At 42.9% G+C, this 13793-nt stretch overlaps 1 protein-coding gene across 1 annotated transcript in view; it reads left to right on the top strand.

Annotated features, from left to right (window-relative positions):
* The first annotated feature begins 6769 nt into the window (after positions 1 to 6769).
* The window catches only part of PNP (purine nucleoside phosphorylase), a 10024-nt gene continuing 3000 nt past the window's right edge, over positions 6770 to 13793 (top strand). The window contains exons 1-4 of the mRNA XM_017740952.1: positions 6770 to 6955; positions 10252 to 10421; positions 10716 to 10819; positions 12064 to 12239. Of these exons, the coding sequence (XP_017596441.1) occupies positions 6933 to 6955; positions 10252 to 10421; positions 10716 to 10819; positions 12064 to 12239 (473 nt within the window). The 5' untranslated portion in view covers positions 6770 to 6932. The remainder of the gene's footprint in view (positions 6956 to 10251; positions 10422 to 10715; positions 10820 to 12063; positions 12240 to 13793) is intronic.

Genomic DNA, 13793 nt, shown 5'->3' with positions numbered 1-13793 from the left:
GGAGGGGAAAGAGAGAATGTATTTTTCAAGCCAAAACTGTCATATTGACCCCTAATAGTGGTGTAACAAAAAGGTACATACTAGCTACCTCATCAGAAAGAAGTTTCACCTAATGAGAAAGAGCTGAGGTGCAGATGGAAGATTTCTATGTCTGTCTCAATGCCTCTTCAGCCTTTGACTGGCCCATTGGAAAATCACCTTTATTCAACCAACATCTTTGGCTATGTAAAAGTAGAGTGAGAGCTGGGGCAAATGAATGAAAACAGATGGGCAGCTGGTGAAGTGAGGAGCTGAGAGTGTGGAGCTGAGGATGTGGTGGATTCTCCAGTGCCTGGTCTGGTCTCTCTTGATTGTACAGGGCACACAGTAATGGCATTGCTAAAATCTTGTCATTAGCTCATGAGAATTTAAAGTTAATGGGCAGGTCAAAGATATGTTACAGTCTGAAATGTTTGTGTCTTGCATTTGTAATATCTCTGATATCTCCAGTGGTGCTGTGATGTTTTGTTTGCCTTCCTTTCGTTGTTTTTGTGTGCTCACACACCAGCCACAAGGTTTACACTGACTGACTTCTGTGGGCCATAGGTAATTAAAGCATAGAGTTTAAGGGTTGATTCTTTAAAATTTCTTCTTAAATACATCACTTTTCACATGTTCTTGGGTTCTTGAGTGTTTGGATAACACTACCAAGAGGACAGCTACAATTCAGCTAGTTGGGGAAAGTGGAATGTAAGCAAGACTTGACCTTTGCATTTCTACCCTGCCAGGCTTTTACAGTAGCTTGCAGCTTCTCAGTGTTACACTCCCCAGGACTCCTGAAGATAAGGCTCTTCCAAATCACAGGAGAGAACAATTCATCACTGAGCACATGACAGCACAAGAGTCCTAGCTAAAATAAATGTGATTGAATAGCATGCTGAAGAAAAATGTGATGCTTTTTCTGAAATTAAACTCCTAACTCAGCTTGGGAGCTTCAGGATCCTCCTATGTTTTCTGAAATCTCTTCAAGTTAAAGCAGAAATTTGAGTAGACACTTCTGTCTTATGCAAAATATTCTCTTTTTGTTTGTTTGTTGGTTTGGTTTTTTGGGTCTATGTAAGATACTTGACGTGAGAACATAGCACTTTCTTCCTGCATTAATCCTGCTCCTATGGAGCTAAACTTTTATCAGCTGATCAACAGCTGATATTTTCCCAATCAGACCATAACCTGTGTGCACAGCTGTGGCACCAGCAGCCCCAGATGGAAGCATCTGTCTTTAAGGGAATATTGGGCAGTTAAACACAGGAAGTTAAACATCTCATTAAGAACAAAGTAGTCTTGTTTATGCCCCTGACTTTTTTTTTTTTTGTAGATATATGGTATAACTCTACTCTGTGATGGAGCTGGGGAGTATTGCTGGAGTATTTCTATCATACTTGATGTGCCTGAAGTTGTCTGGGAAGACTATGCTGAACCATGGAAGAAACTTCATCAATTCCATGGGATACCCAGTACTTCTCACCCTGCTTCTAAATTCAATCCCAAAACCACATAATTTTGCACCAGATGTCACCATGGTTTATCTATCACTGTGCCAGATGCAAGATATTTGTGAATTGGGGTGATAGTGTTGGTGTGGCAGAGCAGTTGAGAGAAGGTTCTCAGTCAGACATGAGAAGAATCATCCACAGTGATTATGTGGATGATTATGATTAGATTTATTGCTAATACAGTATCTAAACTTTGCCAGTGAGGTATCTCAATCACAACATCTATTGCAATGTGGTGCCTGATGCTGGGACAGCTGGTTGCCCTTAATGAAGTGGGTTTCCATTGCCTTGAGGACTGATCTGTAAGGGTCATTCTTGTTCTGCTTCTGGCTTGCAGTCCAAAGTCAGGCAGATTTTTGTTTCACTCATCACCAGAGGAATTGCAGCCACTATCTGCTACAAGGAAAGTGAGTTGGGAAACTCCAGTAAACAGTGTCTAATGTAGCCAGTTAGCAACATGATGTACAATTATCTAACTTTTGCTTCTTTAATCAAAAATCACTGAAATGAAGGGGAAAGCCTATCGACTATTCAATAATATGTTATTATTGCACCACAAACAAGATAATGAGGAAGCATTGATCCTGTTGGAGCAGCACGAATACATCCTGACAGACCACGGCTACAAGTGGTAGCATGTTCACCTACTGACCTCCAGAAAGCAGTGTTTTCCAAAGGGGGCTTTGGGGAAGTGAGGACATGGTTCTGAGACCTACTGAAAGGTCTGGCATCAAGTTCCACTGTGTGAAAGTATTATCAATTATTGAAGAGGAAACCAGACCACAGAGCAGGATAAACTTTGGTCCTGTGTTGTTTTGATACACGTAAGTGGCATTCCTAGGGAGAAATCATATTCTTCATATGGAGAAGCATATTGGAGCCCCAGGCCAGCAGCTGGCTGTGGTGCAGGATATGAATTGCATTTACCTGTGTTGAATAGGGAAATATACCTATTGTCAAAAATTCTTAGTGATACATGAGCTGTGTAATTTAATTATCTGAGAATTGTTTTCATCTGTGACAGGCCTAAAAGCATTTCTTCCTTATTCTTTATAATTTTTAGTTCAAGTTATTTGTGTTTATTTTAGGGCAGAGGGGTACCTGGCCTTTTGTAGTCTCTAGTCCACCAGGATCTGTGGTTTCTTTTCCACTTATCCTCACTAAAGGATTGTTTCAGCCCTCCACCACACTTTCCCCTCTGAGCTCTCTGATTTTTTACCTGCCTCAAAGCACTTCCACATTGAAAAGCCCATCCATTCATCCCAAGCCTGACATACTGCTGATCCCTGGTTGTGCTGTTTGTATCCCTTCAGAAGGTAGAGCTCCTTTCCCTCAAATCCCAAAATTATCCTTTTTTATACTCTCTGTCTGAGTTCCTTGCCACAGATGCTTTTGCTTCCACAAACTCCCATAGCCACAACCCCAGTCTTATCCTTTGCTGTTTGATACATCTCCTAGAGCTGGAAGATGGAAGTGTTGGCTGGTATTAGGACATCTCTGCTCTTTTACTGATTCCTGTGATATCATTTATTCACAGATTTCGTCAAGCTGCTTTCTCTTTCTGCTTGAGTCTTACAAAGTTGGTGAGGTTTTACAGAGCAGGCATACAATTTGTGAGTGCTATGGCTGCTTCCCTGCCAGTAAACATCATTAAACCCTTTACATTAACTGATCTCTGCCGTAAAACCCTTTTCCCACCACCCTCACAGGAGGGCTATTTAGGACTGCACATTTTGGGCAGCTGGAAGCTTTTTTCTGACGTCTGGCCTAACTGAACACGCATCTCCTCGGTTTCCTGCTGCCTGTCTTAAGTTTCTGTATCTCTCCTGCCTCCATGGCAACACTTTCAGGCTGTCATGGAAGCATTGCTTTGCTCTCATTTTGCTCAGCTAACCATGACAGGCTCTTTGAATGTCTGGTTTTCTGTTCCCCTGGCCAACCCTTTGCTGCATTCACTGTGGTCAGAGGTCTCTTTTCTGTCGATGTACAATGAGCAGCACGCACACCACTCCCGGCAGATCTTGCTAGAGATTGTTATTAAAATGATCTATTGAGGAATAACTTTTCTGGTATATAATTTGATTTTATTTATCTTTCTTGTGGCTAGTAACACTCCAGTGGCTGTCTAGGCTAGCCAGTGTGCAGAAAATAATGAGTTTCCCCAACAAAGCCTTTCCAAATTGCTGCAAAAATCCTGATTAGTTCTTGGCAGTTAGTATTTTTTTAATCAAACCTGGAATGTGTGCTTTCAGTAGTCAGCAGAAAAGCGAAATCTTTCCAAGCTTTACCCATTTCACCTTCCTCCAAAACACTGAGGCACAATCCTGGCTTTTTTAAGTATAAGAGAACAGGGAGAAATGCCCCTTAGGTAAGTGAGCACTGCACCTATAAGGGCATGGTAATCCCTGTAGGGCTTTGGGGGGGATAGTTTCTTGTGGACTAGGCTGTCCCCACTCTGTAGACACCCTGTGAATATTTCTGCAGCTCAGTTCCCCTTCCCAGAAGAGTGATGTGCAGTATGTGTGAGAAGACTGCAAGATAATTTGATACTGTGATAATGTCAGCACACAGGGAAGCGGAGACTTACCCTAAAGCATTAATTAAATGTTTTGATGAAATGCTTGCAAAATACTTCACGACGCTTCTTTAGATGGAAATTGCTGTAGGAATGTACAGCATTGTTAGAAAATGATTTCAGGTGATTGTATCTGCATCCTGTAGCAGTTGAAGTTCTCGCTACAGAAGCAGGGCTTGAATGACAGCCAAGGCAGTAAAATCAGGATTATAGATACAAATTGCTGCAGACACATACAGACAGAGACAACTGAGATTCTTTCAGGACAGAAGACTCTCAATACTTTTTTTCAGCATTATGCAATCTATTCAATACCTTCTTTTTCTAGATAGATCTGATTTGGAGTATTCCCTGCGGTCTAATTGGCATGAGTGCCCTCAGTACTCAAATTAATTTTGTCCTAGTAGGGTGAACGTTTATCTCGTACTTGTCCAGCCAATGCAGCATTACAGGTTAAAACTCAAGTAATTTCTGTTGCTGTTAAATAACAGACACTGCAGATAGATAGATAAAATGGTCCCTTTTTGATAATCCTGTTTTCCATGTAAATCCAAAGTAGGAAGGAGATTGTCTTAGATGAGAGCAAATTGGGAAGAGCTCTCAGGCTGTCTGATCTCTCTTGTCTGCTTTGCAAAAAAAGAATCAGATTAATGAACGTAATCAGATTAAGGCTGAAGAGGGGAACATATCTGGGGGGCATCAGAACTCCGCTGATACCAACGAACTATATGGAAAATCAACGTTGCGGGCCTAACATTGCTCTTTAATTTAATTTAATGGCAGCAGATAATGGGTTTCAAAGAAGTCCTGAGTACTGGCAAGAGGAGCCTGGACTTCCAGAGGGCAGAAAGACTTGAGGGAGCTGGGAAGTGGCTCTAAGACCCTGAGTTTGGGTGAATGTTGCTTGGGGCAATGATGACTTGCAGAGTCGTTTGGCACACTGCCTCACAGCCAAGCAGTGTGGGCCCTCTTTGGGTACAGGATTTGGTGCAGTTAAATCTACCTAAAACCATCTCTGCTCTCAGTCTGCTGTGTTTTGTACAGAAAAACAATGCTGAAAAAAAAGGAGGATATACCTAGAATAGGCAGAAGCAGAGATGGCCAGGATTCGGAAATACAAGAATGAGAATGACAAAAAGGAGACATATCTGAAAAATGAGGGGAAACATGGTAAAAACAGAGTTAGAAAGAGGGCATAGAAGGGAAAATGATTTATGGAGCAATATTAGATCCTTAATGTTGATTTTTCTACTGCCTCCAGCAAACTGAGAGCAAGATGCACCATGCCAGTGCAGCAACGTACTGCTGGGTCCTGAAGGGGCAGCACCCCACCTGCTTGTCTCTGTAGAAGTGGCATTTTAAGGTTTCTAAGAGAAAGTAAGAAAGAAATGGAAGTGTGAACATGAGGGAGAAAGGGAGAAGGTCAAGAACTTGAGGAGAAAGGGCCCTCATTATGTTTTTTCTTCAGATCCATTTTCTATTTCTTCAGTGCCAACTGTATTTTTCAACAAATAAAACAGAATTGGATGTTTAAATTCTGCTGGTTGTTGCAGACTCCCAGCCTGTGCTGGCATCGAGGCCAACAATGAGTTTCTGCTTTACAGCATGAAGTATATCTCTCTCTAAAAATGCCCAGTTTTTTTCTTGCTTCATTTATTACCTTGTTTGAGGTTCTCAGAGACAGTTTTCTGGGGCAACAGTGTTCTGTTTGGTGCAAGGTCTTCAAGACCAAAAAAGGAAAGAGGAATGGAAGAAATAAAAAATCTAAGACCTGAAATGGGTGCTGCCCAGTTTTCTAAATTTTTGTTAATGTTTGGCTGATTTGTCTAAGAATTGACAAGTTCTAATTGAGGTTTTGTCCCTGCTTGGGATATTTATAAATTCTACCCCCATGTGTCCTTTGTGGATCTTTTAAGCTATGAATGCATATTGCAGATGTGGCCTTTCAGCTGGGGCGTGTAAGGTCTCTACTCATCACTGCTTTTCTTGAATTTTTTTGGCATTCAATTGTCTTGGAAACATCTCTGGCTCTGTAAAATGTGATTCACATCAGTTGTTGGGATCAAACACTGATGCACAAGCAGATCCATATGACAAAGTTGTTTTAATATTTGTTTTCATATACGGCAAAGCTAAAACTGAAGGGGCAGATGGTGGGGTGTCTGTCTTCTTTCCTGTGTCTCCCATAATCTGCTGAACAGGGGTTTGGCATATCTCAAAGCAGTATTTCCTTTTGGCAAGGGTGAGGCAATTAAATATGAACAAAAAATCCTGAGGGGAGCTAATGGGTCATCACCCCCGGTTGCCATGAAAGAATGGGAAGGTGACGATGTGAGATATAGAAAGGTCTGCTGTTAATGGTAGGTGGTACAGGTCATGTCGCAGGGTCTGCACACTCCCAGGGGTTTGAATTGCACAGGAGCAGGTGACTCCAGCTGGTTCCCAGGTGACGCAAGAGGTGCAAATCCAGGCAGATCCCTTGTCAGCCACTGAAAAGTTGTGTGCGTGCGTGTGAAATTTCTAGGCTTAATCTGCATTACAGTGTGTGTGTGCATGCGTGTAAGCTTTCTGCAGAGCTCTAGAGCATGTGTGTCATGTGGGGTGAGGCCAGAAAAGCAGATGTCCTGACCATGCCCCTCCTACCCGGGGATTAGAGATGCTCAGGGGACAGCAGAGAGAAGCTGGGACACACCTCCCTGATTCACTGCCAGAGACAGCAGCAGCTTCTGCAGGTTCAGTAGGCCTCTGCTCCTTGGTCAAATAAAACCCTGCAGCTCCATTTCTAGCAACCATCCCCTATTTTTAGTTAACCAGAGAGGAGGAGGATGGCCTATGCCGAGGAAGACAGGTAAGGTGCTGTGAAATAGGGGATGCACAGTCATCCAAGCTGGATGGGGCTAACAAAATTACATTGCGTTTCCTCACCTTGTTTTCCTCTTCTTTCTACTGGGCACTCAATAAATGTCAGACAAAGGCTGCTCAGAAGTAAACATCTTATTATTGGAGAGGAATCTGGCCATCTGCCTGTGCAGGTGCTGGTATTATGAAATATGACAGCGAGTAGGTGACCTTGGGAGAGGTTACGGGCCAGAAGAGGCAAATGTCTCCTGTGGAGAGGCATAGACTGCGAATACGTATGGCCGTGTGCCCCCAAACATAATGCTTTAGCTGTTTATTAGGATGTGTCTGCTTTTTAACATGGATTTGCTTTCAGCCAACCTAGAAGCACAATAAGGGTGTTTTTTTTCATGCCATAAAAGATCTGTCACAGGTGACAGTCCTGTGTTTTGCAACAGATGCGTTTCTCCAGTGGATGACAGCAATCACAATAAAAGGGATTGTGTTTTCAGCTGATCCTGTGATTTAATCCAAAGTGATGATACCGAGCACTATTGTTAGGTGTGCATTGTTAGAGCAGCTAGAGGGGCCTTTGTGCTACATATATTAATTCCAGCTGTCAAAAAACTTGCACAGGCCTTGTGCTTATGCAGTTCCAGGCCGAACACTCTGTTTGGTGACCCACAGGTCAAACTCCCCCTTTGCTCCTGCTGAGCAGGTATCTCCCTTGCATTCAGAAATTATCAGTGCTTGCCAGTCCCTTTGATGTCAGCCGGAAGGTTTCTGAAAGCTAAATACTGCAGGAAGATTAATTTTGGCATCGCTGTGCTCTCAGCACTGGGGACAGCTCTCATGTGCCCAAAGCCTTTGGGACAGACAGGGCTCTGCCAGGTCCCTCTGCACTTGCTGGAGCTCCTTTCAGGCAAGGAAACATATGCAGCACCAGAGATTTACTTCTTTGGTTAAGAAGTATTTTAATATCTTCTGTTTAAAAGGAAAAAAATTCACTGTAACGTGGCACAGCTCAGTCAGTCCTGATGCCTTCAGCAGACATTGAATGGGATCCATCCCACATTCCTAAAATTTGTGAGGATATAGGAATAATATGCATTCTTTAATGTTATTTTGCAAGGGTTTATGCACCTTTTAAAAAAAATACTGAAACCAGGAGTATTATGGTCACGAGGAAGAGCAGATCCTGGTGACCTTGTTCTTTTCTTATGCCTTCCATAGGTATGTCAAAAGCTTGGGTATTACATATAAATTCTCTTGGTTCTGTTTAATTTCTAAACAAGGATTACAGTTATTCAACAGAGAAATTTGGAGGAATTGTTCACTGATGTATGTAAAGCACTTTTAAAGCTTTTGTCTGGGAACAAGTGATAACGTAGTCAAGTGTAGTCTTTATTAATGTCACTTTCACAGCTTCTGCTTATTTCAGGAGCTCATGATACACTTAGAAAATTCAGTATGTGATGGTAAATAAACTTTCTCATTTCCAAACTTTTCCTTTGAAAAGTACTTCAGCTAAGTATGACTCTTCATTTTAATCTGTGTGTGGAAGTTATTTCTTCCCATTGGATTGCAGGTTTATGACATTTTTGGGTATTTTTGATGTCACAGTTTGTAACTAGGACCATAACTTTGATGTATCATACACTGGATAGGACTTACAGTAGTATGTAGACAGCTAAGAGATGAAAAGCTCACAGAAAACACCTGTGCAGTAACTACTGACCCTGTCAGTATAAAGAAAGAAAAAGCATAGAATTGAGAACCTTTGTTTCAATATCTGGTGCTTTAGTTGGAGGAACCAGTTGTACACAGACAGTCCTCTTAGGCCTGAGACCTCCTGGAGTGAGGAGCTCCACTGTGAAAGCTTTTCTCTCTGTCCTCTAAGGCTGCAGAGAGCAGCATCACAGCATTACTAAGGTTTACACCTCTCAAAACAAGAGACTTGATAAAAAACAACCAAAAGAAACATTCCCGGACAGACAGTGACTGCTTATCACGATCTCCAGTCAATTTTACATCACCTGCAGCCTCACAGTATCTGATTTTCTCACCTCTCAATAATCAGGTCAACTTTTCATATAGAGAACCCCGCTGCCCCTGCCTGTGTTCAGGTTAACTCCAGGACCCAGTCCCCTACCATGTACAACCATTAATTCTACTCATCAATGGTAACGATTGAGTTGCTACCAAGAACTGCTGTTAGTATCCCTGCTTTTGAGGACAGTTTCAATCAACCTTGATACTGACTTTCAGAAAGTATCTGCATTGTCCTATTGGAAACAGGACTACAGGATTATTTTGCTATTGATTGTGTTTCAAAACTGTGATTAAGGCATCTGAATACTGGGCTAAGAGGTTAAAAGTTGAACTCTTCTCCCTTCCCATGAGGCAGATACACAACAGGCACTGTAATGCCAACTTCTATCCCACCTTCAGGCAATGGGGCTCCCTGCTGGATAAGACTTTTTTTTAAACAAGGTATTTGCCAAGTCCCCCTCTTGAATCAGGCAGCATAAGCTCCAGAGCCCAGATTCCTGGTTTTCACTTGTTTTGATGGAGTCTGATGTCTTGGCCTCTTGGCTAGGTCTAGACTGCAGGTGTGATCCCATGCCCACTCTGTGGGAGAGAAGAGGCTGAGTAAGATCTCCATGTTTATCCTTCTGTATTGAAGGAACAAGGTATCGAGGAGGGTGTTTGACATGTGGTACCAGCCTAGAAGGAAGCAGTGGGAGCTGATGGCACTCAACACTTACAGAGATTGGCCTCTCCATCTCTGTAGATGATGCTTGACCCATGTCTCAGAAGTTTACCTACTGCAGATGACAGTGTCTACTCCTTCACCAGCACAGCATTCCAGCCATGTTGTTCAGGTGCCTTCAGAGCTCCATGCGCTTGGATCTCCCCGTCACAGGCTGGGCATCCCCGGGCACACTCATATCGGTTGCAATTTCTCAGTCTAACTCTGCTTTTGCCTTTCCTCAGCAACTCAGGAGAGACCAGAGCCCATCAGAAGCAGGAGTGATTATGCCTTGTGACATTTCTGTGATCTAGGTATCATTAGCCATTCTTCATCTACAGAATGAAACCGGCCAAGGGGATTCAAATTATTTCCCTGTAGTCAGGGGTAAAATACATGAGATTAAAAGCGATACATCTTCAATAATAGCAGTGACGCTTCTATTATTATAGTCTTAATGAAATTTCTTTTTCTCTGCACGTTTTCAGAACTTTTATCCTTTGAAGCTTGTTCTTTGAATGGGCTGATAGTGTCACTGACTTGTTCTCCTGCAGAAATAGCTACGAGGTGTATAAGGAAACAGCAGATTGGTTGCATGCCCGTACTGCCCAGCGGCCCAGGATCGCCATCATCTGCGGGTCTGGGCTGGGAGGTCTGGCTGATGTGCTGGATAACAAGACAGTCTTCCTGTATGAGGACATCCCTCACTTCCCACAGAGCACAGGTGAGCACAACCCAGGGCATCAGCGCCCCACCCACCGGCAGCCTGCAGCAGAGCCTTACGCAGGGATCACTCAAGTCAACTCGAGCCTGTAAACCAGTCCCTCACTGGTGAAATGTGTGTTCACAGTAAAAAACCATAAACACAGCACAGAAATATGTATTTATTTATTTGATTTCCAGCTCCTGCTTTTGCAGTGCTTGGCCCTGCTGTAAAGCAAAATCATCCACTAACAGATCCCTCTAAAGTCAAAGTCCTTGAGACCTGTTACTAAAGTGACACTCTATTAATTTCCAGTGGCAGGGCATGTTGGCAGATTGGTGTTTGGGGAGCTGAACGGACAGCCCTGCGTGTGCATGCAGGGACGTTTCCACTCTTACGAAGGCTACTCCTTCAGCACGGTGAGTTCTCCTTAAGGAAAACATTCACGTAGGGGAGATGTGTTGTAAAAGCTGCAGAAGTGACTGCTTGCCTTGCTATCTAGCTGCAGGATGTTAGCTTTTGCAATGAACTTACATTGCTCTTGAAATGAGTCTTAGATTTCAGATTTGTCCCCAAAAAATAAAACTGGGAGTTCAAACCGAGAGGTGGTTGGCTTCTGTTGGATGAAGGTGATGCTCTACAGCCACACAAACTGGCTGACCCTGCTACACTTGCAGGGGGAGATAGTTTATCATATAAGGCAGATTAATTTACATGCTTAAATTAGTCAGTTTAATCATTATTTAAATCTGCAACCAGAAAACTTTGATAAGAATAATCTATTTTAATCTTCTTTTGCATTTGTATAGTTTACAGCTTTTTTTTTTTTTTCCCTAGAAAAAGCTCCCAGGCTACTGCAAGCTCCTATAACCTCCCAGCTACCATACTGGAATGTGTGGATATTTGCATTTATGTTACCTACCATGCACATATGTACATTTCTGTTAGGAAACACCAATAATATTTATTTATTGGCTCTTTTTTTATTTGCATAGCTTTGAGATTTTCCTTTTTTGCATTAAGGTTGTTTGCATTTGGATATAAACTAACTTTTGGCACCACTCAACTTCTTGTAGAAAAACAACTATCTTAAAATCACTCGATACAAAACTAGCTTTATCAAGATGTGTTTGTCTATTAAAATTAACTCATTTCTTCAAGAAGTGGTGTCTATAGTTAGGAATTTTTTTGTTCATGATAGCATTTGATTGATAGCAGGTATCATCCAAATTCCTTCGTGACTCCTCAAAATCAAACTTAAATTTTTTTTCCAGCTCCCAATTGTTCCTTGACTTTGGATTACTCTCCAAGTCCATGTGCATAAGTAGTTACTTCAATCAGCACAGTGGTTTGATCTCTGCAAGACCTTGGCAGTGAGCAAAAACTATCTGCATGTTCTTTCTGTACCACCTTTATTTGACCTCAGTGGAACTGTAGGAAGTGTGGGCTTGGATTTTAATGGTATTCATTGCAAGATTATGTTTTAATTTGTTTAAAAAGCGCTAACATTCTATTTAAATTAGAGAAATGTTTAAAATTGAAGAAGGCTGTTTTGTCTCCATATATAAGACTTCTCTTTGCATCCACAAATTGTGATATTAGAAATGTAGTAGCAGTAGCTGTCTACTGATTGTGATACTCATGGCACATATGGTTCTTGCAGGTCACATTTCCCATCAGGGTCTTCTTTCTCCTGGGGGTGGAGATCTTGATTGTCACAAATGCTGCTGGAGGACTGAATCCCCACTTTCAAGTGGGGGACATCATGTTCATAAGAGATCACATCAGCTTGTTTGGCTTGGGAGGGCAGAATCCCCTGCGTGGACCCAACGATGAGAGGTAAGAAAGCACCAACTTCAACGTTACCAATTAATCCTTTCTTCCTCCAGCCATGGACTGGGACTGCCAGTTGTGCCTACTGACAAATATTTACTGAGGTAGAGTTTGGCTCCAGGTATCCACAAGGGAAGAGTTACAGCAGTAGCTGTGTGTGCTGTGCCACCTGCCCTGCCTTCCCTTGGCTGTTGCTTACTCTTACAAGCCTACAAGGAGTTTACACACAAATCCCCAGAAGGTTTTGTTTTGTACAAGTAGGCTTCTGATCCTTCTCCTGACATGACCAGCTGTACCATCTGCTAAAGACGCCCACTGCTCCTCCTCTTGTCAGTCCCTCTCTCTGCTGGTTCCTCTTAATTGAGCAATCAGTGAACTGTGCTGTCTCCAGCCTGGGTTTATCAACAGCCATTTCTGGTGTGATGGAATGGGTACAGCAGAGGCCAGGCAGTAAGTGGAGGGCAGAGCAAAGATGAAACCTCTAAATTTCCTGATGACCACTGTTGTATCCAGGTAATGAAACTGGGGTGCCCTTGTATTCACTGAAGGCATTGCTCTGATGAGAGGTGATTGTCGTGGCAGCTTCTTCAGAGGCCTTGAGATCTACAAGAGTGACCTGCTGCTGGCTGAGCTGGGAAGTCAGGTTTTCTGTCCTGGCTGTGTAGCAGAATCTTTACCTTATGGACAGTGCAGAGAGGGGCTTCTAACATATCCTCACCCTTGAACTGCAGTTGCCACCAGATTTGGATTTGCTTTGAGCAGGATGCTGGACTAGAGGACCTCGAGGTCCCTTCCAAAATGAATTTATGATCCTAAAATCCTTCCAAGACACCATCAGACTGTAAGGTGGAAGGCAACCAGCATGGGCAAGGTCATAGCACTGAGAAGGGAAATGCCAGATGAACCAGTGTTCACAAAAAAAAGCCCTTTGGCTCTCAAATGGGGCTAAAAAGAGTGTTAGGACACATCCAGTGGAGATGCAGACTGAGCAAAGGGAAGCACATCAAATGTAAGGAAAGTCAGCATGGAAGCAGTAAAGATCCAGAGCTGTCACAAGCCTTATGCCAGGAAAGAAAGGGGCTGGATTGTCATAAGGAGAAAACAGTAGTAGGAATTGTTTCCTAAACAAGCTGGCAGGAAAGAAACCAGGTGAAAGCCAGATGTGTGAAGCCAGAGGACAGGCAAGGGAGGTGGGGAAGGAAGTGGTAGTTGCTGAGTGAAGAGTGAGTTCAGATAATAGAGTTAAATCCGTTGGTGATTTGGTACCTTCATCTTGAAAAATGGACATGTTTGCAGGGCAGGCATCTGGATTGTCCTCGGATCTCTCAGAGAAAGCTCTGCTGAGAGCAAGGTGGCCTGCCTGGTTTTCAGTTAGTTAGTTCCTTCCTGATGTAACAGCAGACCTGGCTCTTGCTTCTGAAGGAATCTGAAAGGTGGTGGCAGCTGCCACAGGAGAAATAATCGCTGTGCTGCGATTCCATGGCAAGAGGACAGTACCCATTTGAAGTGGAATATCTTTACATTTTTGTAGGTATTGCCGTGGGTTGGAGGAAAGAGGGG

The sequence above is a fragment of the Corvus brachyrhynchos genome, unplaced genomic scaffold, assembly GCF_000691975.1.
Source record: "Corvus brachyrhynchos isolate BGI_N302 unplaced genomic scaffold, ASM69197v1 scaffold26, whole genome shotgun sequence".
Taxonomy (NCBI): domain Eukaryota; kingdom Metazoa; phylum Chordata; class Aves; order Passeriformes; family Corvidae; genus Corvus; species Corvus brachyrhynchos.
The sequence above is the reverse complement of the archived record's forward strand: the minus strand, read 5'-3'. Positions and strand labels throughout refer to the sequence as shown.